Source organism: Lepisosteus oculatus, chromosome 26 (assembly GCF_040954835.1).
Source record: "Lepisosteus oculatus isolate fLepOcu1 chromosome 26, fLepOcu1.hap2, whole genome shotgun sequence".
NCBI classification, from domain to species: domain Eukaryota; kingdom Metazoa; phylum Chordata; class Actinopteri; order Semionotiformes; family Lepisosteidae; genus Lepisosteus; species Lepisosteus oculatus.
In genome coordinates, this window is record NC_090721.1 from 5,839,461 (window position 1) to 5,866,577 (window position 27,117).

A 27,117-nucleotide genomic window follows, 5' to 3' on the forward strand; every position below is an offset into this window, starting at 1 on the left:
TCAGCTGTCTGAGTTAGCTATAAAGTATCTAAAAATTAATTAATAGCACAACACATGAGAAAGAATATGTCTCCCAGAGAATCCACGTATACTAGAATATTACTGATGGACAAAGTATCCCGTTTACCTATAATAAGAAAATAAGTACTCATTACTTTAAAAGCACATATAAGTAAAGCTACATATCCATAACACACACATAACAAATAGGCAGAAGAAAGGGGAAACTTAGGATTTAAAAAATTGTGTATGAGCCTTCACCAACAAAAAATCATTGTAACGCAAATTGAACTTTTTAAGAAGTAATTGGAGCTGAGTTGTAGTAATAGTTAACATTTTAGAAAGCATATTTACTGCCTTTTTAAGGAATCGTTTCAGCAGTGAAAAATTAATAATCAAAAACTGGGACCTAAGGTGTTTTAAGCACAAATTCAACGCACAAGGGTTTGAATGTGAATGGATGAAGATGATATTGACACCTGAAGAACGCTCCATAGCCGAAACATTGTGTCTCCTTTTTTCCTTTTAGCATGGAACAAACCTTTACCTGTTCCTTAGATAATATTGGCCTCTCAGTTTCACACAGTGGTCCCTTTCCCAGTTGTATTGTCTGCTGAACAAAAGAACCGAAACCAAGATGGACTATTCAGCTGAATGAGTTAATTATCACCGGACGTAATAGGGTCCAAACTCCGCCCTTTGAGGGGGTACCCTTTATATTTGAAAACAAATCACTTCTGAGAAACCGCTTTCGGAGGAAATTAGGGGTTTTTTAGCGCACAGGAAACAAAGCCCAAGGAATCGCATATTTTGATGGCGTCTGTGGGGCTGCAGATTTTGGGAGTTTCGCTGGCGGTGATCGGGTGGCTTGGAGACATCATCATCTGCGCTCTCCCCATGTGGAAGGTGACGGCTTTCATCGGCAACAACATCGTGACGGCCCAGATCATCTGGGAAGGGCTGTGGATGAGCTGTGTGGTGCAGAGCACCGGGCAGATGCAGTGCAAGGTCTACGACTCCATGCTGGCTCTCCCCCAGGATCTGCAGGCAGCCCGAGCCCTGGTCGTCATCTCCGTGCTGGTGGCGATCTTCGGCATCCTGCTGTCGGTGGTCGGGGGCAAGTGCACCAACTGCGTGGAGGAGGAATCGACCAAAGCCAAGATCTGCATCGCATCCGGGCTGTTCTTCATCGTTTCGGGGATTCTCTGCTTGATCCCTGTCTGCTGGTCCGCCAACACTATCATCAGAGACTTCTACAACCCTCTGATCACCAATGCCCAGAGGAGGGAGCTTGGCGCTTCCCTCTACATTGGCTGGGGAGCCGGGGGGCTCCTCATCCTCGGAGGAGGACTGCTGTGCTCTCAGTGTCCCAAAGGCGACCGCCCGTACACCGCTGCCTATTCTGCTACAAGGTCTACCGCTGTGGGAAGGGAATATGTCTGAAGCAGCTTTAATAGACGTTTATATATATTTTTTACTTGAGCCTCATTGTCTTTTGTTCGAACTTTCCGCCTTCAACTACCGAATTGTATTTACAGCTGTAGCTGAGATTGTTACTAAAGTCTCTATGTAAGTAAAAGAAACATGTTGTAATAAAGCGTTAGTTAGGGTTTTGTAATAAAGTCTATTACTTTTCGATGTCCATCTCAGTCTGCCTTGATGATTTTGGGGTGACGCAGTAAACGGTTCAACTATAGTTTCAAAGTTTTCCACTGTAGAAAGAAATGTTCAAATATTCGCTGAACACCTCACGCTGTTTCGATGTATCAAAACGTATTTGTAAAATGTACTGTGCTTCATTTTTTGTAAATTGCTGATTATTTCCTTAATTATAGTAAAAAGTGAGGTATAGTCAACCACATTATATACAGAGAAAGACGAACCCTTTTAGAAGATCCCATTGTTTTTCTTGTACTTCTAAAAAGTATAGTAATAAAGACTTTTAACCCAAATTATTTACTCCAATTCCGTAATCCGTTTGCCAGAAGGACAAAATGCCTTTCCTGAGTGTTTTACTGCTTTAATGCGTCTGGGCATTAAAGCATTAATTTATAGATGCCCATTAAAGTCAAAGTCAGAATATTAACATTTTTACATTCAATGTAATTTCTGCGAAATTCCGCACAGAACTAATCATAAACTGAAATGTATTGCGTTTTAAACATGAGCAAATGGTGAAAGTAATTGATGCCCGGGGGTGTTTAGAATTTAGTCACAGCGCTACCTGTACAAAAATAACGGGATTAAGTTACTTTGGATTTTAAAGGAATCACTCCGTGGATACTCAAAAACTACATTAGAATATGATTTAACTGATACAATGAAAAAGAAACCCGTCGCAACTCATTAACCAACGAATAATCATTAGTCAAAACTAAATGAAAGTAGGATTGTTTTAACTTTGGAACAATTCATACTTCATAAATCTAATACGGTATATAAATTGGGGGCTGCCTGTTAATTAAATGATTTCTTATGCAATATGTATAGGAATGCGCTTTGAGAAATTAAGTTTTAAAGTGCTAGATTATTTATTATATGGATGGATAATTCGTTTCTATGTTACGTTTATACTTCCACGTGTTGATAGAGATGATTACTGTATTTATTTAGGAGAATTTGTGTAAAAAAGCAACTTGACACTAATTTACTGTATACAACTGTTAGGCGTTATTATTATATTATTTTTAATCTTGGAAGGAGCACAATTCACAGTGACGGATTATTTCAAAAACAAGCAGTCGCTATCAATTAATGCCCAATATTATGAATTTGTTCTTATACGGGCGAAATAGTTGTCTTTGCTCATTTATACTGGTATGTATAAATGTATGTATAAATGGTATGTAAACATCTATAAAGACGGTTCTGTCTCTCAGCGTTGTGAAGTTTACATGATCTGAAAAAAATATGAATTGCCGCAATTTACATCTGTCTTTAATCGAGTTTGAATAGTAGTTCATAGCATATAGGTATATTCAGTCGCACAAATGCTATTTTTCTAATTGGACAACATTAACCGTATGAATGTCATCAAAATCAATCATCAAGCACTCATCAGAGGACACATTGAAACTAGAGATCTGCGGTTAAAAATGAGAACAGCGGGACACGTCTCTATACAAAGTGCTGTGGAAAGTGAGTCTGGATACACGGTGCCCATTCTTGTTAATGAAACCAATACCATTCAGTCTTTTAAGAAACTGCAAGATGAGGTCGTGGGATCAATTAGCTGCTAACAATCGAACTAATCATGGTCCGAGTGTCCTCCTCTAATTTGCAAACGAACCATATACACTCACATAAATACAAACATAACCATATTAAAATTATTTAAATTAGATTATTGAACTTTTTGAAATGAATTATTTCATGTAAACATCAATGATACGGGCTCTATAATTATGTATTAAAAGACAAGTGGATAGAGTCATGCATGAATGTTTCAATATAAAGAAATGAAAGCTTGTTTCCGATCACTGGGAGGACAATAGCACTAAAAAGTAGAAATAAAAATTTGAAATGTTTGTAGGGCGATTAAACCATTGACGGGTGTGATGCTGATTTTCAAAAGGCAAATTGATTTTAATTTATCAAGGGCAGGGCGGCCACAACCATTTTGTCCTAATCCTAATATTCACAGAACAAAAGAAAACTGCAGGTGGTGGCCCCAAACACTTAACTTCACCGGACGTTTCTAATTTTAAATGATTAACAACCACGCCCCTTCAGGGGGTATATAAACCACAGCAGAGGCGCTTGCTGTTGTGGGCACTTTTAAGGAAAACTTATTAGTAATCGTTAAGGAATCAGGGAGGGTAAAAACCACTTTTATAATGGTGTCTGTGGGGCTGCAGATTTTGGGAGTTTCGCTGGCGGTAATCGGGTGGCTTGGAGACATCATCATCTGCGCTCTCCCCATGTGGAGGGTGACGGCTTTCATCGGCAGCAACATCGTGACGGCCCAGATCATCTGGCAAGGGCTGTGGATGGACTGCGTGGTGCAGAGCACCGGGCAGATGCAGTGCAAGGTCTACGACTCCATGCTGGCTCTCCCCACAGACCTCCAGGCAGCCCGAGCCCTGGTCGTCATCTCCGTGCTGGTGGCGATCTTCGGCATCCTGCTGTCGGTGGCCGGGGGCAAGTGCACCAACTGCGTGGAGGAGGAATCGACCAAAGCCAAGATCGGCATCGCATCCGGGCTGTTCTTCATCGTTTCGGGGATTCTCTGCTTGATCCCCGTCTGCTGGTCCGCCAACACTATCATCAGAGACTTCTACAACCCTCTGGTGACCGATGCCCAGAGGAGGGAGCTTGGCGCTTCCCTCTACATTGGCTGGGGAGCCGCGGGGCTCCTTCTCGTCGGAGGAGGACTGCTGTGCTGCCACTGTCCCCCGAAGAAGGACCGTCAGTACATCGCCAAATATTCTGCAGCAAGGTCCAACGCTACTGGAGGGGCTTATGTGTAAAGCCACGAGGGGGAAAATTGAATAAATAGACGGAATCCCCCCCCCCCCCCCCCCCCCCCATAGACCTGGTATCCGGCAGGCGTGCCGCAGAGGCTCCGGTTTCCATCTCCCCGCTGGTTTGCAGACTGACACCAAATTCAGGTGGACGTTCCTGGTGTGCCCTTTTTTTTTATTGTGCTGGACTTTCTTGGAGTTTTGTAAAGTGTTTTAAACTAGCTTTTAGTCAAGGTTGAGAAATGCAATAAAATTCAATTTTAATGAATTGACTTATTTCCTCTACTTCCACTTAACGTTATCTAAACTTGAGCATCGAGGTTTAGACCTCACTGTGCGGGGGGGGACTCTTCTCTACTTTTTCTTTCTACTCTCCAAGTAGCCGGTGGGGGGTTTTTACTTTACCGGTTAGATATATGTAAAAGCGGGAGTGCCCTCAATGATCGATTGTTGCCGTGCTTTTAACATATCACCTCACTGGTTGCGTGTTCTCAGATGCTTTAAAACTGGTTGGGGGGGGAAGGGTAGCTAGGCATACCAGCCTGCAGTGTATTCACCATCCTTTTACAACGGCAGTACTTTATTCTAGAGTGCCTTTAACTTAAGGTGTTTGGTCCTTGTAATATTCATTAAGAGCGTGTGGAGTATGCTGGCACCGCCCTGTTCTGACAGTCGCTCTTTACCTGGTTTAGTTTCCTCCGGTTCCAAACTTTAACGGTTTGCTATAAACGCTTACTCCCACATCGATTTCTGTGGACTGCGGGGGTCACTGTTACAAGGGCTTTCCGCTCACTTCCTCAATATATTTTGGTTATCGCCCTTGAACGTCCTTGCTCGTTACTCTTTTCAAATTACAGCTCGACGCTGAACTAGGTGGAGGTAATGTCTGCATTTAGACGGTTTTGAATAAAACAATTATACTTTTTCCATCGATAGTCCCACGATTTGTTACAAAGGGCTCGGAGCGGCGAAACATTTCCACGAGGTTCTTGGTTATGTTATCTATAAGAGTATTGGAATGTTTTCCCTTTTGCCAACACTTCGTACTATAATCAGTCGGGATTTCTTCTGCTAAGAGCTAGTGTTACCCAGTAAGATGTGGACCTATGTTTTTTTTTTTCTTTTTATTGGTTTTCATTATCACTGGGGAGCTAATCTCTGGTTTGCAAAGAAAGCTTTAGCCCACAGGTGCTCTACAGTAGGGAACTGACGCTAGACTCGTCTATAGTTACAAATAGATTTACTGCATGTTCTCAATCTTTAGCTGTGCTTCAAATGGCTCTAGAGAAGCAGGGATGAAGTGGCAGAGGGGAGCAAACTCACACTCTTGATTTCACTGTAGGGTTGTCCCTACTATTAACTGCTGAATTAATCTTAATACATGCTGTCATTTGATTCTGTTGAAGATTACTAGTTCGTGTCAGTAGTTGTACCTTGTGCATCAACAGACTTTTATGCATGCTTTTAATGTTTTCAAAGCTAGATGTATTGTGCTTCACAGTGAGAGAAAATGGCAGCAATCTGTTCAATGTTATTAATAGTACATTCTCACTCAGATTGCTTTGTCCCTGTTGGCCTACATACACCCACAACTATCTTTTGAAGTTCAGTTTTCTCAGATAACACCTCTGCCTCATGCATGTTTATTTTTCGTTCAAAACATGAGGACTAAACGCAGTGGTACCTTACCCTGCTCTCCAGTGTGCTGTAATTATTAGCGTGACTTGTGTGCATTCCAAGTGTTGTTTTAAATTAAATTTCATTTAAAAATGAAAATAAATTTCATTTACTACTTTGCTGTTTTTATCTTAAAGCTTTAATGTCCAGACACATTGCACGTTACATTATTTTGTCCAGAACAACATTGTATTGGAATTACGATCAGAAAAAAAGTCTTATGTCTGTGCACCAACATGCACCAACAAACACCAGTACAATGTACTCCATTAGACTAATGCAATCTTTTCTGATGGCTACTTTGGAATCTGTGGCCATTCTGATTTCGCTGCAAAGCCAGTCTGTGTGGCAATACAGGTCTTGCAATAAAACAACCCAGGCAGTCATGTTATCACCAGTCAGGTCACTTTTCCTGCAAGACTTTGAACATCCAGGTGTGTAGTTGACCTATCTCCACTGCCCCGACTACATTCCCCTCTCCGTCACACAGCACTGAGAACAGAAAGAATCTTGTTGGTCTGGAATCCTGTTGCTCTACAACAGGGCGAGAGCAAACCCCTCCCTTTGTAAAAGCATATAATTAGAAGTTGAAAATACTGAAGGCGCTTTGTTAGGTAGACACCAGCAGCTCGCAGTGCTGGAGAAGGAGAAAACATTTCAATGGGGCTCATCGCGAGGCAGATCGTGGGCCTAGTTCTGTGCATTGTTGGATTTCTGGGAGTGATCATAGTCTGTGCTATTCCTATGTGGAGAGTGACATCTTTTATCCAAGCTAACATCGTGACGGCTCAGATCATCTGGGATGGCCTGTGGATGAACTGTGTGATGCAGAGCACGGGGCAGATGCAGTGCAAGATCCAAGACTCTCTGCTGGTCCTCTCCCAGGACCTCCAGGCAGCCCGAGCCCTGATTGTTATCTCTATTGTAGTGGGTGCCCTCGGCATCTTCGTTGCTCTCCTAGGAGCAAAATTCACTGGACACATGGAAAACGAATCATCAAAAGCAAAGCTTGTCATTACCGGGGGAGTCATCTGTATAATTTCTGGGGTTCTCTGTCTGATCCCAGTCTCCTGGACTGCCGCCACTATCATCAGTGACTTCTATAATCCTCTGCTTATCAGTTCTGGGAAACGGGAACTTGGCGCTGCAATTTACATTGGATGGGGAACTTCGGGTCTTCTGTTAATTGGAGGGTCTGTGCTTTGTACCACCTGTCCACCCCAAGACGACAGGTACCGGTATCAACCCTACAGTGCCAGGTATTCACAAACAGGATCTATTGTAACCAACCACCCATATGGACCAAATGTACAGTACAGACAATATGGACCAAACAGACAATATGTTGGGTCATACATGCCAAAACCACCAACTGGTCCGTATTTGTAAAATATTCAAAATGATAAAAATAGATGTATTTCCTATGTCTTGCACTTTTGCTTCTCATATGGCATTTCCACTGGTCTTTAGAATCATTATAACTTTAAGATCAGGGAACTGTGTTTTACAAAAGGATTGACATCAATCCATGCGCAGAAAGCCAAGAGTTGGGGTACCCTGGAGACAATCCTGAAAACATGGGGCAGGATTATGTTCTGGGCAGGACGGCAATCCAGAAAATCACATTACATGTGTAAATTATGTTAAATTACGACTGTTATTGATGTCTGCGTTTGTTTTCTTCTGCATTGAGGTCAGCTGTTTGATAAATGACTTCTGCTCTGAATCTGGGGTCTAGCATTCTAGAACTGACGAGTTTCTTTTGTATGTGAGAACAATACAGACAGATGGCTTTGAACGTGAACCTTAATTAAAAACAATATGAGAATACAGTATGTGACACACGTTATAATTGTATAAAAATTATACATGTAAAGCATGTAAAGTGTTCAGAGAGAATTTAAAAAGTAAATTTCATTTGGTCATTTTTAAGATTCTTACATCAATTATATTCATGACAAAGGTGTCATCTGTAGCTGTAAGATATATCCAGTAAAAACTGTATAGGTACTGTTTTTATGAATGTTCTAACACATTTTGCACTCCATATTTTACTTTATTCTATCTCATGTACAAATTCAAGTGTTTTATACGGTTTTCAATGTATCTGTTAATAAAACATTTTATTGCGTAAATCTTGTCTTTGTAGTTTGATGTATCATTGAGGTTGTTAGTGATAATATTCTACCAAAGTACTTAGGTAGGCACAGTAATTGCTTTATATCTGGATGTCCAGCTAATTAGTTATATGTGCTGCCTATACACCAAGCAATATTTATCTCTGTTCTATAATTATAACATTATAACAATTCTAACATGTCTAGACTCATGTTAAATCTCCTTGGAAATTGTAGTTGTCTTGTTCAGTGGTCATCTGAACTTGCATTTGGTCTACACATTTCTTTCTATGAAAAATACCTCAGTGGCAAGCGTTTTCGATTCAACAATTTGTATTCAAATCATTCCCCATCTCCCTTTCTCTTGACTCCTTGCCTCACAATGCTCTGTTATGTGTTTTGTCTGGTGATCCGCATTCTTCCAGAGACACTGGCGTTGCTTCAGGTTTTGTATTCAAAGCAGGAGCTTGTAAGTTAAAGAGGACTGCGTCCAAAACCTGAGAAATGGGAAAAAGAAGGTAATAGCAAGAAAATCCTTGCAGCTAAAATTATTCATCGTTAAAACAAATGATGGCCTTCCACTCAGCATGCAAAAGTCCTGAAAAAGTCTGCTAAAAAGCTGAACTCTCACATATAATGCAGTAAAATGTACTTAACAGAGCCTTGGGTTTTGAACTGTTCTAGGTGTTACATTTGAACTTGTATTGGCTTTCTTCTGCAGCAAAACAGGTCTGAGTAGCTCTACAGGTGTGACAATGGAATGAAAAGGTCGTTCTTGTTGTCAATAGACTGACCGGTTTCAAATATTTGGAACCCTTGGAGGCTAAGGTGTAGCTGGACCGAAACCTGATTACATTCCCCTGTGCCTTTCTGTGCTGAGAACTGGAAGAATCTCGCTAGACCAGAATTTTTGATCGAGAGCAAGTTTCAGGGGACGAAGAGCGAAAGCTCCACCCCTCGCGAAAGACTATAACTAGTTGATCACATCCTTTCATCGTATACCTGTGAAATACTGTTGGACAGACGGAGACACCAGCAGCAGCAGGTGTATTATTTTTTAGCCGAAGTGCAGTAAGAAGGAAAGACGCAGCGATGGTGTCGGTCAAGAGGCAGATGCTCGGCCTTATTCTGGCCATGATTGGATTTCTTGGAGTGATCGTAGTCTGTGCTCTCCCCATGTGGAGGGTGACGGCTTTCATCGGCGCCAACATCGTGACGGCCCAGATCATCTGGGAAGGGCTGTGGATGAACTGTGTGATGCAGAGCACGGGGCAGATGCAGTGCAAGATCTACGATTCTCTGCTAATTCTTCCCCAGGATCTCCAGGCAGCCCGAGCCCTGACTGTGATTTCCATTGTGGTGTCTGTGTTCGGCATCCTGCTGGCCATCGTTGGTGGAAAGTGCACCAATTTCATGGAGGATGAGGTGTCCAAAGCCAAAGTAGCTATTGCAAGTGGCGTTATCTTCGTCATCGCAGGGGTGCTCTGTCTGATCCCTGTCTGCTGGTCTGCCAACACCATCATCAGAGACTTCTACAACCCTCTGCTCACTGAAGCTCAGAGAAGGGAGCTCGGAGCCTCACTGTACATCGGCTGGGGAGCCGCAGCTCTACTGCTTCTTGGAGGAGGTCTGCTCTGCAGCTCCTGTCCACCCAAAAATGAGGATGAATACCCTGTCAAGTACTCCCAAGCAAGGTCTGCAGCGACTAGCAAAGCCTACGTGTAAGACATTTTAAGTGCATAAGAAGAAACATGAACTGTACTCATCTTGATGCTGAGCTGTGTTAATCTTAACTGCGTTTCTTGTGCAGCAACACTTCTGTCCTCCTTTTGTCACGGTTGTAAATGTGAAGATAATACATTGTTGTTTGTAAGAGATGGTATTATCGACAGGACTGTTTTTTTATGCTTTAAACTACATGTGTTCTGCGGATTGAGACAGGAATCATGATGATTTTGGACAAGTTTAGTTATGTTGTTTTCTGCAACCTGAAAGACAAAAAACAATGAAAGCCTGAGGAAACTGATTTGTCCCGAAGTGTTTTATTTTAAATCGGCACACAGTGAAAGTGAATGGAAGTAGGGTGCAAATAGAAAAAGCAAAGAATGTTTAGTTTCTGTGTCGGAACCTAAGATAGTCATTTCCTTCAGCACTTCCTTGTATGATATTTTTATTTTAATCATAAATATGTATTGATAAAAGAATACCTACTAATGGTAACATACATTTAAACACTTAAAGGATGTTCACAATGATTCTCTTCTGTTGGATATCTTTTGACATTTTAGGTAAAACGTTTGGGAATCATTTTTCTGGTCTTGAACTGTCTTAGCATTTTCTTATCATATATCCATTCTAAACAGTAAGCTGCTCATTTGATGTTTTTATCCAATGTTAATGTACCTTCTGTATTTATGATTTTGAGGAGAAAGATTAAAGCTTCATTTAAAAAAAAAAAAGGTTTTCTCCAAGTTATTTTTTTATAGTAAGTGTTTGTGAATGCATATTTGTATCAGCCATGTAAACTGTGTAGGTAGGCTTCTTATCAAAAATGATTTAAATGTGAAATTTGAAGAATGATACTGATGAAACGTTTACACAAAATCTCAATTGTCATTCCTCTGTAGGCAAGAAAATGCATGATGCACAGTTGCAGGATTTCCCTATAAAAATGATAGCTAAAAACGTGCTTTGCAAGTCTGTTACACCTTGTTGCTTATACCTAACAAACCGGTTCAACTGCTTTTGGAAAAAAACAGTTCTGACCTCATCCAAGAGTAATGTAGTTTTGCATGTTATCTTCTAGTTATTCGTTACACTGACATATTATTAAATGAAAGTTTTATGCCAAATGATATAACGTTTGTAATGTTTTTGCAAGGTTTCTGGATGCAACATACAGAAACAATTCAACAAAGGAACATTACAGGAATTTTCTAACCATTTCTTCCAATTCTGAGTCACAGGGGAGCCAGAGCCTATCCCAGCAAGCAATGGGCTCAATGTAGGGTACATCCTGGATAGGACACCAGTCCGTCTCAGGGCACACACAGACATCAATACACACATACTCACAACAGGGCCATTTTTTCCAGAAGCCAATTAACCTTCCAGTATGTTTTTGGAGTGTGAGAGGAAACTAGGGCACCCAGAGGAAACCCACATGAACACAATGAGAACATGCAAACTCCACACAGATAGCACCCCAGGAATCGAGCCCAGGGCCCCAGTGCTGTGAGGTAGTGTTGCTACCCACTGCTCCACTGTGGTGCCCCACATAAATTAAATACTATTTTATTTGATAAATTAGCCTAAAGGCAAATGATTCTGTATATTACATTGATGTGCTATGTTAAACTGAAATACATGCTGTAAGTTAGCATCACTTTGAGAAAATTATTAACATCAGAAAAGAGCAAAATGAGACAAGGTCAATGGACCCACCAGGCTCATTTGGTTCTGTTTTTCTGTCTCATAACCAGTACTTGTCGAAACAGTAAAAATTACTGAAGTATAAAATCCCCATGGAACCCCACTTCCCTCAGACCTAACCTGTGTGTTAGAGAGTGTGTGATCTTACGCAGACAGGTGCCTCAAACTGAAATGGAATCTAGGACACTGGAACTGTGAGGCAGTGGTGCTGACTGTTCTGCGAATACATCACCCCTATTTTTCGAAGACATATAGAACAAAATAGATTTAGTAAGAAATGGAGCAGTGGTTAATAGAAATCGTAGGTACAGCAGCACAGTGGTTAGCACTACTGCCTCTGAGTTCAATTCCTGTGGTGATGTGGGTTTCATCTGGGTGCTCCAGTTTCCTCACGGAAGCCAAAGACATACTGGTAGTTAATTTTTTTTCTGGGAAAGGTCCTGCAGTGAGTGTGCCCGTGACGGATGGGTGGCCTGTCCAGAGCATATCCTGCCTTGTGTCTGTTGCTTTTCAGGATAGGCTCCTGCTCCCTGTATATAAATTAGTTTTACCCAATATTGCAACATAATAGTTATTAAGTAGTGACTAAGTCAGGGTTAGAAAATAAATACTTCAAAAGTTGATGAACTGTTACCTCCACTGTAAAGTACAATGTTGTCTTGACATGAAAGGCACTATATACAATTCACTTTTTCGTGTTAAAGTCACATAAGTTGAGGTGTTTAAGCCCAACAAAGAGATGAAGAGGCTCCATAACTAGTTTTCTGTACAGCTTATATTCTTCAAAATCTTTTGAAACACAAAACCTAGTAAACTGATCTCAATGCATGAAGGGACTGCCTCAGTTCATTCTCGGCTTCATTGTGCTACATTTGAAAGAATCTTGTCGAGCTGGAATTTTCTAGCTTGGAGCTGGTTTCTAGTTGCGAGAAGGGTAACCACCTCCCTTTCAGGCCAGAATATAACCAGCAGCTGGTTTCTTTCAAGTGAGTTTTTGTTCGTTGAACATCTCACATCGGGAGGGACTGCGTTCACAAACTCTGTGCCACAGGAGGGTGATCTCAAAATTTAAAGACAACAGAAAAAGAAGAAGTGGGCAAACTTTTACGATGGCGTCCGTAGGAATGCAAGTAATGGGTGTGACGCTGGCTCTTGTTGGATGGATCGGGGTTGTAATCATTTGTTGTCTCCCCATGTGGAGGGTGACAGCGTTCATCGGCAACAACATTGTGACGGCTCAGATCTTCTGGGAAGGCATATGGATGAGCTGTGTGGTGCAGAGCACCGGGCAGATGCAGTGCAAGGTCTACGACTCCATGCTGGCTCTCCCCACAGACCTCCAGGCAGCCCGAGCCCTTATAGTGGTCGCCATAGCGGTGGGCATGATAGGCATCATTTTGGCTTTTGTTGGTGGAAAGTGCACAAACTTTTTGAAAGACGCGGAAGCTAAAAGGAAAGCCTGTATCGCGTCTGGTGCAGTTTTCATAGCTACCGGAGTCCTCTGCTTGATTCCTGTCTGCTGGTCTGCCAACGCCATCATCAGGGACTTCTACAACCCTCTGCTCACTGATACCCAGAGAAGAGAGCTTGGCGCTTCCCTCTACATTGGCTTTGGAGCCTCAGTTCTGCTGGTCCTTGGAGGGGGCCTGCTTTGTAGCACCTGTCCACACAAAGAAGAGAAAGCCTACTCTTTTAAATATTCTGCTCCAAGGTCTACAGCATCAGCCAAATCATATGTGTGATACTCCATGTAAAATATAAAAATACCCTTCCTGACTGCACAGCGGTACAGAGACCTCTAATGGATACAAGCCTTTTTTTGGAAGTCAGTATTTTGGAAATGTACCACTGTCTGTACCTTTCATATCTTTTCTTGTAAGATTACGTACAAGCATGGCTTGTAGATAAGGTATAGGCAATTTTTATTTTATGTAGGTGTGCATACTTTTACATGCATGTTCTTTGTGATGTGTTGTATTTAAAAATAAAGAGTCTTTTGTAAAGTCACATACTTTATTGTTTGTGTGTGGTTGTGAAATTGACCTTCTACCTTTAATATTGTTTAGAATTTGTTAATTATAATTTTGTTTTTAATTTAGATTATAACCGCACAGATACCATTTTTGTCTCTGTATAAAATGAAGTTTGTAGCAATGTGGAATTTTCTGAAAGTTTTACTCTTTATGTATTAAATACTGTGTCCTGATGTGAATACTCACCAATATCTGCTTTATTCTTGGTTACTTTTTGTGACAATTATTGGAATTGTACATGTAAATAAATGACAGAATTGTACTTTTTACAATTAATTAATAATGAACCTCTTGAATTAAAAAAACAATAATTCAATATGTCAGACATATAATGTTGTTACTGTATATCAATAACATAACAATAATATAATGTTATATTAAGAATCAAGTGCATTCTTAGTTTTTTAACTATGACTCATGCACTGCACATGTGACTCTTGAGGGAAAAAAATGTTAACTGAAACCAGGAAATGTTTTTTTTATTTATTGGTAAATGTTACATAGTGAGAGTCTTATCTGGGTATCTCACCTTCTTCACCTATCTTCACCTGCAGTCACTATGGGGTCATAGGTCTAAGACTACACAGCTGCTTAAACAAAACACAGCTAATACTTTGGAAAAGCATCCCGAACTCTCCTTCAACAGTAGTCTGACGACTTTTGTCACTCTTACATATTTCACTAGTATCATGACGAAAACTGAAACAAACATCCACACTCTTTGTGAGATGTGGGTGCTGGGTTAAATTATTTTGCAATATAAATTAAGGTTCTTTGTAAAAGCAAATACAGAAACATTTGCCTGCAAATGGAGAAGTCTGATCATCTAGATAATCTCTGCTGTCCCTGCTTGAATAAGAGGGAAATGGGGCATATTATACAGGGGTTAAATTGGCCGCTGTAGAAGGTGTCACAACAGACATTTGTGTATCTGGAATTCTGTGTTCAGTACGTAGAGGTGACAATCTTGCTCAGGTTAGACAGACATGGATACATTGCTGACAGGGGAAGGAAATATGTTTCTCTTTGTCCTTGGTGCCTTTCTAGTTGGTTTTCAATTTGCTTTAAGAGCTAGAATTGTAACTGAAACTGATCCCAGTGGTGTGTTTGTCTTGTGGGTTTGTGTGATCTGGAATTAACACAAATAGTGCCCACAGATCAATCTGGATCTTCTATAGCTGGAGCTCGCCAAAATACTGAAATGTACTGGGAGTTGAGGGGATTTTTACTTGCTTTCAGATTTATTTCACATTGTAACGCATACTCACAGGGAAGGGCGGTGACGTCACCGTGCTGGTAAGCCGGCTCGCACAACCTCCAATGTCGTCCGTTTGCGTTACAATATTGTTATCACCACACAATCTTGGCCTTGTAGAAATACAATTATTTAAATGAAAATGCTTTCCACAGTTCTATGCAGAATCTCAAGAAAGCTTGTTTTAAGTCCCAGCTGAACACTCCAACAGTGTTGCTGTTGTTCTGTGGATTTACATGTACTTGGGGAGTTTAGTTTTTCACAGGATTGTGTCCCTCCTTTTTAAAGTTTCTTCGTTCATAATAAGAACATTTTTGTTTCAATATTTTGAATGTTCTTCACTTAGGAATATGCAATGACGGTGGACATTTCCTAAAGTCAGTACAAATGGTGGTGAAAATCTAGTTTGAAAGTTTTGCATTAAAAGAGAAGAGAAAGATTTTCAGGTTGGCAATGTTAATGAAGCGCCATCAGCTGTTGAAAATCTGATCCCACAGCTGCTCTAATGTAATGAAATTACTGTATGACAGTGCTCCCTAGTGGTGCTGTGCATATTTTCTTATTGAAACAGAGGCTAAACAGTTCACATTGGTTAACACTTTGGCTGAAGCCAACTGTGTTGCACAATTGTTGGCACACTACTTAACCTTAGCTCTATGTGCTTCTTGGAAAGGTTTTAATAAGCATGCTGGGAATGTCTGTTAATAATTGAGGAAAAACAATTTTGAGCACTGTATTGGAGGGCTAGGAAAAAAATGTTTAGCGCTTTCCCAGGCTGTTTTCGTGTGAAGTAGAATTGTTGAGCTGCTAAAGTAATTGATCAGCAATCAATTTTCAATTAGCAGCATGCCTTACATTGGAGGTCATCATCCAACAATCAGAAATAGGCCAGAAATAAACTAACAACACCCTGCAAACATCCCCTCTGGACTTAATTATTTATACTGTATGTAAGCACATTGTGTAACAATTTTAAAACCAACAGAAGTTAAAGAAACAGGACCTCTGCCTTGTGATGAACTCCTCTAGACCTACAAAAACAAAACTCGAGTATGCATGAAGGCACTGTCAATAGAATAATTCTTGTCTTTTATCCTTTTTTTCAGTTAGATTCCTGCCACTGTAGAAGCTATGGCTTTCCAGATTCTGGGCATATCAATGTGTATGATTGGGCTGGCGGGCACCATATTGATCTGTGCCCTGCCAATGTGGAGGGTGACAGCTTTCATAGGAAACAACATCGTGGTGGCTCAGGTCTTCTGGGAGGGCCTGTGGATGAACTGTGTCTACGAGACCACAGGCCAAATGCAGTGCAAGATCTATGATGCCCTGTTGGATTTGTCCCCTGATCTGCAGGCAGCCAGAGGCTTGGTGGTCATCACCATTGTGCTGGCCTGTCTTGGATTCTTGATCTTCCTGATGGGAGCTCAATGCACCAACTGTCTGGACAACCCCCGGATCAAAGCCCGCATGGTGCTGGCTTCTGGAGTTACCTTTCTTCTTTCAGGTGTCACCACCTTAGTCCCCATCTGTTGGACGGCCAACTCCATCATCCACGATTTCTACAATCCCCTTGTCCCTGAAGCACTGAAGAGGGAGCTGGGTGCTGCTCTCTACATTGGGTGGGGAACTGCAGGTTTCCTGCTTCTAGGTGGGGCTGTTCTTTGTAGCAACTGCCCTCCTGAGGAGAAGTCCTACCCCATGAGGTACACACCTGCCAAGTCCACCACCCACAGCAGCTATGCCATGAAGAACTATGTGTAAACTGAAGGCAGACAGATGGTTTGCATGGAGGGCAGTCTTACTCAAGTAGCAGAGGAGCCAGAGGAACTATGACTCCAGGGATATCAAAACATTTCATGCATTTCCTGATTCTCATGTGCTTGCAAAACAAACTGTACTTTCATTATTCGCAGCCAAATGTCTGGTACATTTTCACACATCCTCAGGTCAAGAACTATTGTGACACAAGAGTTTTGAAGCCAATTTCTTTGTAGGAGAACATGATTCTAACTATATTAGACATTGCGTAACTCTGTTTTAGCTATGAGACTATATTTGTAGAAAAATATTATTTACTCCTTACACCCATTATGTATCTCCTAGTCTTCATGCTATGTACACTACCTAGATTTTCTTTATTTAAATCTTTGATTTTGAATTGTTTTTAAAATGAGAAACATGGAGATAAGACAGTCTGTAATAAATGGAGATTATGTTGGTATTTTAATATCTTTATGATCTTATTATTTCTGGAGTTTGATAAATGTAGACTGTTTGTATTAACTTTAATATAGAACTCCTTGTATTGTGTTATATAATTGAAAATGATCCTTTTTATCACTTTTTTGCCTGTAGCTGCTAAAACAAGTTCAATGTCATTCGCATATCGAGCTTTATCTACAGTATTTAAAAGGACAATCAATTAGGTAAAGGTTTGTAAAGCATGACAAAATTATTGTTTTCTATAGAAAGTTGTGTGCATCTCAAACAGTAACAAAGGAGATCAACAAATACTATAGATCCATCACGGGAGAAATGGAAAAGTGATTAATTTCAGCATGAAAAACAGTGTCATTGCTATAATCAGTCCTGCATAATGCACTATTTACCATATCACTTAAGAGATATCATAATACAAAGGAAAGGAATATAGTTATGGATGTAGAAACAGGTGTATCCGATTTGTTTATAAAGATGGGTCCTTACATTAACAATAACAGTAGTTTGAGACTGTATATATTTAATAAACCTATCCGTTACCCTTTGGCAACACATGATCTTCACTGTACATAGTGCCCCCCAGATAGCAAGACAGAAGGTAGGATTATTTCCTTCTTAAGGGATACAAAAAATAACATTAGCAATTGATTGCTTTGGGGGCACAATTATGAAGCAAGTCTGCTATCATGCTATCCACACCTTGTAAAGGAATTTGACAATACAGGTTAACTCTCCTGTTGTCTTGTTACCCAGCTTCACTCATGGGAGCTCATTCCCAAACATGGAGAAGAGCATGATGGAGATTGCTGCATTTGTGCTGAGCTTTTTGGAGATCAACAATCAAAGGGTTGCATTGCTGCCACCCTGACTAGGTGCTTGCCTACGTGAAGAGCAACTGGTGTCATTGACTACAACACTGGGGAGCTCCAGGGGTACTGGGTTGATATGTGGATGGACTGAGAACATCACAGTGAAAGGCAGACTGCAGTGTAGCTTTTACGTGTCCCTCCTGGACCTGTCTGGGAATTTTGGCACAGGGGTTTTCTCCATTTTGATCTACGTCATTTTAGTAATTCTAATAATTCCACTCAACACAATTCAGCTATCAGTGGAGAGGAGAAAAGAGTGATGAAACCAATGCATAGAGGCCATGATTAAGCTTTGGAAATGTACAGATAAAAACAATCTTCGGAGCTCTTTTCATCCTGGCAGGAATAGTAGTGCTTGTTCCTGTACCCTGGACAGCACATAACACAACAAAGGGCTTAAATCACTTTGTGTCTTTGAGGAGAGATCTGACAGTAGCCCTCTGTATTGGCTGGGTGGCTTCAGCTGGTCAGTGGTGGCACTGTCTTCTGCAGCAGGTGTTCTCCAACTGAACAAAAGGAACCGAATACTGAACACCTGCGACAATCTGTTCTTGATCATCCTAGTGCTCCCTTTTTTCAGTGTAATGAGGATAAGCACAGAGCTGCGACTGTGTGGAAATGAAAATTTCTTTACCGTGGCAAGTCAGGAGTGGGTGTTCTGTCTTTTGCTTTCCTTTCCCCTTTCTTTCTGTCGGTCTGCTCTTCTTCCAGTGCTGTTACTTCTACACACCTTGTGTCTCTGCAAACAGTCGGTAATTCAGTCTGTGGAGATTGATGCCTGCCACACTGATTACATGGCAAGAGGACTTTAGAAAGAGAGAGAAGCAGACAAGAGAGCAGGGGGAGAGATTTCCTTTACTAGCGTTTTTTGCATATTTGCTTCAGTAGAGTAGAACTGGGAAACCAAGAGGGAGAGATCTATTTGTTGACAGGTATGGGCTTATTGGGATAAATCTGCTTACTATGTCTTTAGTCTTGTGTGCTTTTAATTTGAATAACCTGATTGTTACCAATCTCAGTGATATTTTAATGCATGTTATTAGTGGAGAGATACTAGTTAATACAAATGTAAGGTTTCTTCTTTCTTTGCAAAATGTCTGTAAGCACCTTTACTTTTGAAAATAAACCTTGTGTAATGCAATGCTGTGTCCATCTCTGTCATTGACACCATTGACAAACATTTGTTTGCGCAATTAAAGAATCTTGTGCTACTTGGGAACTAGACAATGTCAATGTATTTGACTTTGATATTGGATTGGATTTCAGTGTGGAAGCAAATAGGGAATAAATACTGCAATATAACTGCATGTATAAGATGAAGTCATTGCTATTTATACACAACTGTTAACACACCTTGGGATATTTTATATAAACCTTTACAGCCTGTCTTTGTGGGAACAATTGTTTTTTAATTACAATTCTGGCTTTCTTCACACTTCAGATTTGCTTTGTGTATTAAAAACAAAATGCTTTTCACAGATTTGAGATGGAAATGTATTCCTCTTGATATATTTAAAGTAACACCTGAAAAAAGAAAGGCACATTCACCCCAAGCCATAACAATATCCACGAGTGATACCATTCTCTTAATTTGCTGGCAGTGTGAACTGTGAATCTCAACAGAGATGTGTTTATTGCGTACTCTTTCTGTACAGATACACAGACCCAGGTATGTAGCCTGTTTCATCGGCAGACACAGCCTTCTCCCAGTCTTCCACTTCTGTGACTGACACACAGACCCACAGTCCCTCTCTCTCCATCTCCTTCAGCAGACACTCGAGCTGGGCTTTGAACTCCTTATTGGATGTGTTGCCCCTTGTCGTCATGCACACATAACCACCTGCAATGAAATTCGGTTTTCGTTACAAGCATTGAGAAAGGGTTGAGAAAGGGTGCTCACATTATCTTTCTTCATTTTGCTGTTGCTGAGTATTTTTTCTGTTTGCCACCCTCTCAAGCCCTCAGGCCGACACCAGACTTGTATGGGTGGGACGGCTGGGGAATTAGCAACCAACAAACTCAATCAGATCATGGGGCCCAGCTTGCAGTCTGAGTGAGGGTCTTTACTGCAAGGTCTTTAGTTACCTTTTTGACCGCAAATGTATATTTCAAGAAGAGAAAAACCTTGTTCCTCCGCCCCCACTTTAGTGTTCCCTTCTCCCACATTTATTACCATGAATAAGTGTTTACACCTCTGTATCCTTTTTGTATCTTAAGCTGTCAAGGTGATTTATTGTAATAATAGGAGAAATACAGATGGTTGAACTTATTATTAATATTTTATTCAGTTGGACAAGGTAGTGCCAATTGTACAATAACTACCCCCTTTGCTTTACAACCAACACACCTGGCTTTGCAGCTTGCCACAGTTCTTTGACGACTGAGAGAGGCACATGTCCAACACCTAGAGCCCCAACAATGACAACAGCATCATAGGACTCTAAACCAAAAAGAAAACACTGAGTCATTTATCTCCAATCAAACACAGCACAGCCGCTCTTTCATCTGCAAGCAGGCACATTATCACGAAGGTCTTCAGTAGGTTGGGGGTACGTTTTCTTTTCCGTCACTTTTATCATATTGTAGCTTGATCTCACCAGATCTCAGAAGCTAAGCAGGTACTGGGATGTGAGTGCTCTAATTAAATCCAGGTTGCTGCTGATGGAAGTGGTGTTGCTGGCCACCTTGGGGCACTGTGTGGCAAGAGGTGACTTGAAGTCAAATTCCACTTTGCTCTTGCACAATTTAGCATGTGATTAATTCAATTCTCCACGTGAGCTACTGTGTAGTGGGACTGCTGTCACTTAATGGCTCACGGGCGTCACTCAGTTGGGTCCTGCTCTTCAATGGAGGATGAAGTGGATCCTATCCTATATTTTAAGTGATAGTTTGAACTGAGGATTACTGGTTTATATAGCATAAGCTTTTTTTAAAGAGTCCCAAAGCACTTTAAATAGATATCATAGATAACCCCCCCTTGTACTTTTAACGCTATGCAGCCAGAGCAGTAAACAGACTAATCTCTTTTAGTATCTGTGTACGTGTGTGATTAAGGAAGTGAGATACGTTCTATACAGTAGATACCAGCTGGAACTGGGAGTGGTGCAGATCCCAGAATCCACTGCTTGAGGTCCTGGAACAGGCCTTTGCTCTTGGCCAGTTGTAGCATCTTCTCACTGCCATCCACCCCAGCGAAGTTCTGAAACCCCTTTTTCTGCAACTACAAGCACAGGCTAATAGAGACATTTCATGCACAGCCAACCTAATTAAAAAAGACAAACATTTGTATTACTTCACACACCTGTCATTAAAAAAAAAAACTTGACATAGCAAAGCGATGATTGAAAAACACCTCCTATCTCAATTCTACTGGCAAAACATTTTACTTGCAGACCCCAATGAGCAACTTTCCTGTCCCTCTCACTTGCAATGTTTATTGAGGGCTTTTCTTACATGGAAAGACCTCTTAAACTATTGAATATTGAATGGAAGTTCCTTCAGAACATTTTAAGCTTTCAAATGTGTTTTTCGGCAGTTTGTTGGCCACTGCTTCGAGGACGACATGCATTTTAGAAGTAAAGGGAAAGTTCCAGTCTCTTCCTGCCTCATGCAGTAATGCCCAGAGTTTCTTACCAAGGTGGAAACCAGGCCAGTACCACAGGCTACATCCAGAACCAGTGCTTTCCCTCTGTCTGCCTGGAATGCAGCAGACAGACACTCTGCAGCCAGGGAGGGAGCCCTGTAATCCAGTATCGCAACATCCTGAAAATGCACATCACATACAAGGGAAATAAGGACTTTCAAAAGAAGTGATGCACCAGTTTTTCTTTATAGAATTTTACTAAAAGGCACGATTTGTTCCTGCACATAATTTCCACCACTATATACAAATGAAAAAAGCATTACTTTTCTGTTCTCTTCACCTTGTTAATTGGCAAATTGTTTTTAAACAGCTTGGTTTTGCATTTTGGAAACAGATGGCCAATTACAAACTGCATCAGAAAACACAAACTGAGCAATCTTACAGAGGTCTTAAAATACAAATGTTTTTGAGGACATCCCTCATTCTGACTGCTCAGGCTGTAGGGAAGACAACAGGCTGAGGGCTGGCTGACCTTTTGGGGTATCTTCCTTTAATACCTTATACATCTTCTTCACAGCTCTTATTCACAGCTGCCTGTGCAGGTACTGGTGAAAAGACAATGTTAAGTATAAATAAATGAATAAAAAAAAAACAGAAATAGAAAGGATCTATGGGTAACATGTCATTAATCAGGCAATAGTTACCAGACTCCTTCAATGCACAGGAAAAGTATGTGGTGTCTCAATACTGTGTTGTACATCATGAAAGACTGTGGAACATGGTGTACCTGCTCATAGTTTTCTGCCCAGTTATTATAGAAACCAATTTTATCCTCCACAGTCGATTCTTTATGAGCAGAAAGTATTGCATCCTTCACTTCCGAAAATGTTCTGCCAGCCTCAGCCATGCTCATCTTTTTCAGTCCTAGAAACAGAAAATGAAGTCTCTCGTGAGCTGTGGAAATCACGAATACCGGAAACACAGCTTGTCGACCACTTCCATTCCATGCCACTTACAGATGTGGAACGTTATAATAAACTGATAACTGAACAGATCATTAATTGCTTAATTAAGTCAAGTGCTGAAGAAACCTTGATTATTAAGAAATTGCTGAAGCAAAAGCATGCACTGGAATAGTTCCAGGGTTGACTTCACCTGAAATATATCATGGTAGTCTGGAAAATGTTGTGCTGCTCACTCCCTACATGTTCTGAATTCATACTAACAGCAAGGTATATCTTTGTTGAAGGAGTAGTTAAATTGGGATTATAATGTCGCAGGGGGGGTAATTACAGTAAGTATTTATGGTATATAGTGACACTTAAAAGCAGGGCTGTCCCATTCTGTTCTTGGAGGGCCATGGTACAGCATATACTAGGTTTCATACTACCTCAGCTCCTAACAAACTAAATAAGCCCAATCATTGACAAAACTGGACCAATTTATGAACTTCTCTCATATCTTCCAATTCTGCTGCTTAATTGACCAAGAAAACAGATAGGTGCAGCACGATGGGACGGCTTTGAAGAAAACGGAGTAAGCAGATTTCAGTCTTTTTATATTATTCACCATAATTGCACAAATAACACTGGAACATGCACCAAATGTTTGCTGCATCTTGCAGCCTTGATCACGTACTGTAAAATATGTTCACATAGAGAACTCTAGTGTCCTTTTACAACTGCGAAACAGCAAGTGTTAGGCTTTTATTAGATAACTGATAATATTATATGATATTGCAAGAAAGATATATTCATGTATATATACTAAAGGTAGTTTGCATAGAAGAAAGACGCAATAGTGTGCCCAGAGGAAGAAAGAAGGACTCCCCCCCCCGACAAAACCTGTAAAACACCGGAATTATACGAGTTTCAGTCACCTTGTTAATTACGACAGCAGAGTTTATGCCGCTAATAACAATGCTGAGGCTACGTGCTTGATATTCAACCGTATGGAGAATAGCTTTCTTGTTACAATGTCATATCCCAGGCAGTCGAAAGAAGAAAGTGTTTAGCTCCCCAAAAGGCGACGAATCGTTCTCTGCTAGGCTACCCTCGAAACGACGTGAAGACGGCGTGTTTTGTAAATCTGAGTCCAGGATTTTGTGAGCAGTGGGTTTATTTAAGCGGTGCACGTTGACGTGGAAGGTAGCGCTATTGCCGCCTAACACAGCTCTTGTACTCTTGGGTCCTGGGTTCGACTCAGTGGAGTCTCTAAATTGTGTCCCAGTGTGTCTTCAGTAATGCACTTGCGTGTGTAGTCCCTCCTTGCACTCTGTGCTTTAGAGAGAGGTTCCGGGTTGCTGCAAATCAGCTTCCTGGAAACATGGGTAGGTTGATAGGTGCATTGCTAAGAATGGCAGTGCAGACACGAGTACTTTTACACACCCATAAATCATTCAAAAGAGGATATTTTCTTAGAGCCGCAAATGGAACATCAAAATACTTTTAAAAAATCAACTTAATCGCAAAAATGTGTAAGAAATACGAGACAGTTACCATAAAGCCATCTAAAACTTTACTGGTACTTTACTCAGACTCAGACGCCTATATTCTACCGATTAGTACCAATGCTCACTCCTTGATTTGCTAACACATATTGTGTATGGAGAGTAAAATATCTTACACAAAATATTTGTCTGACATTTTCCTCTTTGTGACGACACGATTTCAGTGTTACAAGCAGCACATCAAACAACAGCCGATTCCGCACGTTGGCATGACGTAAGGGTGCCGGAGAGCTGCGGGTCTGGCTGGGACTGCGGAGCTCATTTTGCGGGTGGAAGACATGGAGAGCCAGCCGAGACCCCCGCCCACCCTAGTGAGCCTCGCCGCCCAGCTAATCAACATAGTCTCTCTGGTGAGACCTTTAAAAACCGCAAATCACGCCGACTGAGTAGTTGTAATTATATAATTGACAGTTAAGAGGGATTACATTTAGGGCACTTTTATGACTGATATGTTTTGCTCCAAATATACAAATTCAGCCATTTTATGGGAATGACCTTCATTTGTAAACCAATTTATTTCTATGCAGCTGTCATAAGATGAGCCATGCAAACACTACATATACAAACTCTAAAATGAGGGATCTGGGTGGCAGGGTGGTGCAGTGGTTAGCATCAGTTCTCACAGTTCTGCAGCCCTGGGTTCAATTTCCGGGGAGCTGTCTAGTTTTGAAGTTAAATATTCATATTATGTGCACAGTAAAACTCGACTGATCAAGAAAGATTAAAATTCAGTGTTTTGCTTGCTTAATTATTGTGCAATGTCTTCATGTATTTTTCCTTTTTCTTCATTTAGGTTTGCCTAATATTTTCCTTTTTTTGGTTTTTACCCTTTCTTCAGTTATAATTGCTATATTATCAATCATAAACCAGTTCCTTTGTGTTTTTGATAAAATATCCCTCATTTCCCTAATATTTTATTCTTTAAAATCTATGAAAACGCCAGTAGGTTTTGTTGAAACAAAGACACGGTGCTTTATTGTGGATGAAAGCCATGATTCGAATTACTTTAGGAAATTCTCCGTTTTTTTTCCCTTTCATCCTATATTCTACAGCATGTCATGTATTCCAGCCTGTTTGACTTTCTGTGGTTCCGCACAGATTCTCAGCAGCAGAGAGGTCCTCTACAGCAATGTGATCAGAAAGACAGAGCAGTATGGAGACAGGGTCTGCCAGTGGGCACAAGGCCTTGTGGGTCCACCCAGTAACCAGAAGTCACCTGTCTTCTGCTGGTGTGAGTCTCACCCAGCCACTCCTCCTCTCCCTGTGCCCAGGCAGGGCTGGCCCCAGCCTTGCAGCTCCAATAATGAAGAATCGCCTCAAGGTGGCAGGATCTTACCAGAGGTAAGTCTTGAAGTATGAAGTAATGCTGTGTCTAGGGTTTGTTTCCTTGTTTGTTCTGCCTGACTATAAAGCATGCAATTTGGGAAGGAAGTACATTTTGGAGTGAGTCTTGTAAACCTTCTGTCTCCTCTAAGGTAATATGATGTAGAACTTGCTGTTATTTTCTTCCTTGATAATCACCCGACCGCAATTGTGTTAATGCATTGACCATTTCCCTTTCATCATCTACAAGATTCCCATTATTATCTATGACACACTTTACTCCACCCTTAAAAGTATGATTATAATTACAGAACTGGCATATTTTGCTGACACTTCCAATGTGGATGTTATTAATATATATTTTTTTCATTTTCTTGTTACTATTTGAATGCAGCCATCATTGTTTGCTGTTGCGAAGTCCGTGCTGAAGGTCATGTGGCTTGTTGTATGGGCAACGGGTCCCCTACTGTACCGTACAGTCTTTCACAAAATAACAAGCCCCTTTGTGCCTCTGAAAACCTGCTGGCACAATCTGCTACAGAGGGTGATCATTGTAGCTGCCGTTTTAATACTGGTGATATGGAAACTCACAAGCATGACAGGACGAATGTGTATGATTATACTGAAAGAAAAGGTGAGGGACATTATCAGTAGACTTTTACAGTTACCAAAAGAACTAGTTTTGAGCTGTTGTACCTTAGATAAGTCATGCTTTCTGTACTGTGCTAGGACTGAACTAGTATTGTCATTTGTTCCTTTATTGCAGCAATGTACCTGTCTAGTTTAATATGAATCTTTGTATCACTATGCAGAGTTATTGAATGTTAATAGTGTTGGATTTATACATTCAGCTCCACTACATTTGATTTTTTCAGCAAGGTGTTATATATTGAACAAAAACCTATTGCCATCTTATAAAGTGTTTTTTTTAAGGACATTTTAACTCACCCCAACTCTCCCCCCCTTTCTCCTTGTCTTCGAACAGGGTATTTTTCAGCTACGGCTGGTGGCAGTCCCATTGAACCTGATGAGGGTAGTGATAAACACAGCAGACCACGTTTTCGTAATTATAGTCACTGCAGGGCTCAGAGTCTGCATGCTCTTGTTCTTGCTGGTGTCCACTGTGCTTCATGCATGCCTGAAGGAGTACTGCACAGATAGTGGTAGAGAGAGCAGTCAGGAAAGGTCAGCGCTGTGACTGCAGGAGGAAGATTCAGCACAAGAAATAATTCTGTCTCTTGGTGTGCCACTGCTGACATATAAACAAAATATTGTCTCCTCTTTGTTGCTTGGTTGTTTCCTTCATTTTGTATTCATGATAGAGTGTGGCCTTCTTATTTAACCAAATAAGCATCACACTGTATGTTTGAAGACGTCTGAATCGTCTTGTACTGCCCTTCATGATTACGGTTATTCTCTAAAAGCTCAGTTAAACAAAAACATCAATGAGAAAGTGTGAACATTACCTGCACTTTAAGCACTCTTCAGCCATATCTTTATAGAGATGCTTAAAATGACCTAGGCCTTCATGCCTTGTATTTTGTATGGATAGAATACAAGGTTTGAATGACAAAAGATGAAAATACTGAGTAACTAAATTTAAAACACTTAGATAAGGGCAGAAAACAGCAGG

At 40.8% G+C, this 27,117-nt stretch overlaps 6 protein-coding genes across 8 annotated transcripts in view; 5 read left to right on the forward strand and 1 right to left on the reverse strand.

The window, feature by feature from the left end:
- The window catches only part of LOC102683559 (claudin-4-like), a 28,514-nt gene extending 10,040 nt beyond the window's left edge, over window positions 1–18,474 (forward strand). Inside the window, exons 1-2 of one of the 2 annotated variants that reach the window (XM_069184570.1) lie at window positions 12,569–13,305; window positions 16,121–18,474. In XM_069184570.1, the coding sequence (XP_069040671.1) occupies window positions 12,799–13,305; window positions 16,121–16,741 (1,128 nt within the window). In that variant the 5' untranslated portion in view covers window positions 12,569–12,798 and the 3' untranslated portion in view covers window positions 16,742–18,474. Of the gene's footprint in view, window positions 1–12,568; window positions 13,306–16,083 lie in introns of those variants that run through there. The other variant, XM_015367605.2, reaches the window with a different exon arrangement.
- LOC102682740 (claudin-like protein ZF-A89) lies at window positions 727–4,731 on the forward strand. Its single transcript, XM_069184572.1, has 2 exons — window positions 727–1,292; window positions 3,830–4,731. The coding sequence occupies exons 1-2, from the start codon at window positions 814–816 to the stop codon at window positions 4,467–4,469; spliced, it is 1,119 nt and encodes a 372-aa protein (XP_069040673.1). The 5' UTR covers window positions 727–813; the 3' UTR covers window positions 4,470–4,731.
- On the forward strand, window positions 6,317–8,275 carry LOC102696734 (claudin-4-like). The gene has a single exon (XM_015367601.2). The coding sequence runs from the start codon at window positions 6,801–6,803 to the stop codon at window positions 7,527–7,529; it is 729 nt and encodes a 242-aa protein (XP_015223087.1). The 5' UTR covers window positions 6,317–6,800; the 3' UTR covers window positions 7,530–8,275.
- Window positions 9,245–11,109, forward strand: LOC102683149 (claudin-4-like). The gene has a single exon (XM_015367604.2). The coding sequence runs from the start codon at window positions 9,350–9,352 to the stop codon at window positions 9,980–9,982; it is 633 nt and encodes a 210-aa protein (XP_015223090.1). The 5' UTR covers window positions 9,245–9,349; the 3' UTR covers window positions 9,983–11,109.
- Window positions 18,475–18,906: 432 nt separating the features above from the next.
- On the reverse strand, window positions 18,907–23,956 carry mettl27 (methyltransferase like 27). 2 transcript variants are annotated; one of them, XM_015367602.2, is made up of 6 exons: window positions 23,532–23,954; window positions 22,440–22,576; window positions 21,703–21,831; window positions 21,154–21,289; window positions 20,417–20,509; window positions 18,907–19,909 (listed from the first exon to the last, which is right to left on the reverse strand). In XM_015367602.2, exons 2-6 carry the CDS (start codon window positions 22,563–22,565, stop codon window positions 19,701–19,703), a joined length of 693 nt encoding a protein of 230 aa, XP_015223088.2. In that variant the 5' UTR covers window positions 22,566–22,576; window positions 23,532–23,954; the 3' UTR covers window positions 18,907–19,700. The 2 variants fall into 2 exon arrangements, with proteins under 2 accessions (XP_015223088.2, XP_015223089.2); XM_015367603.2 differs by lacking the exon at window positions 21,703–21,831 and having other exon boundaries at window positions 23,532–23,956.
- Window positions 23,957–24,326: 370 nt separating this feature from the next.
- Window positions 24,327–26,765, forward strand: LOC107079942 (uncharacterized). The gene is made up of 4 exons (XM_015367600.2): window positions 24,327–24,511; window positions 25,260–25,502; window positions 25,879–26,118; window positions 26,470–26,765. The coding sequence occupies exons 1-4, from the start codon at window positions 24,440–24,442 to the stop codon at window positions 26,680–26,682; spliced, it is 768 nt and encodes a 255-aa protein (XP_015223086.2). The 5' UTR covers window positions 24,327–24,439; the 3' UTR covers window positions 26,683–26,765.
- The last annotated feature ends 352 nt before the right edge of the window (window positions 26,766–27,117 follow it).

Bases quoted from the DNA above. Each gene is read 5' to 3' on its own strand.
- mettl27 (XM_015367602.2), bottom strand. From the start codon at position 22,565: ATGAGCATGGCTGAGGCTGGCAGAACATTTTCGGAAGTGAAGGATGCA. The intron at 21,832-22,439 runs GTACACCATGTT...GTGCATTTTCAG, and splicing joins GGGCAGAAAACTATGAGCAG to GATGTTGCGATACTGGATTA. The intron at 20,510-21,153 runs GTATCTACTGTA...TTTTTGGTTTAG, and splicing joins ACCACTCCCAGTTCCAGCTG to AGTCCTATGATGCTGTTGTC.
- LOC107079942 (XM_015367600.2), top strand. From the start codon at position 24,440: ATGGAGAGCCAGCCGAGACCCCCGCCCACCCTAGTGAGCCTCGCCGCC. The intron at 24,512-25,259 runs GTGAGACCTTTA...GGTTCCGCACAG, and splicing joins TAATCAACATAGTCTCTCTG to ATTCTCAGCAGCAGAGAGGT. The intron at 25,503-25,878 runs GTAAGTCTTGAA...ATTTGAATGCAG, and splicing joins GTGGCAGGATCTTACCAGAG to CCATCATTGTTTGCTGTTGC.
- LOC102683149 (XM_015367604.2), top strand. From the start codon at position 9,350: ATGGTGTCGGTCAAGAGGCAGATGCTCGGCCTTATTCTGGCCATGATT.
- LOC102682740 (XM_069184572.1), top strand. From the start codon at position 814: ATGGCGTCTGTGGGGCTGCAGATTTTGGGAGTTTCGCTGGCGGTGATC. The intron at 1,293-3,829 runs TGGCGCTTCCCT...GGTAAAAACCAC, and splicing joins AATGCCCAGAGGAGGGAGCT to TTTTATAATGGTGTCTGTGG.
- LOC102696734 (XM_015367601.2), top strand. From the start codon at position 6,801: ATGGGGCTCATCGCGAGGCAGATCGTGGGCCTAGTTCTGTGCATTGTT.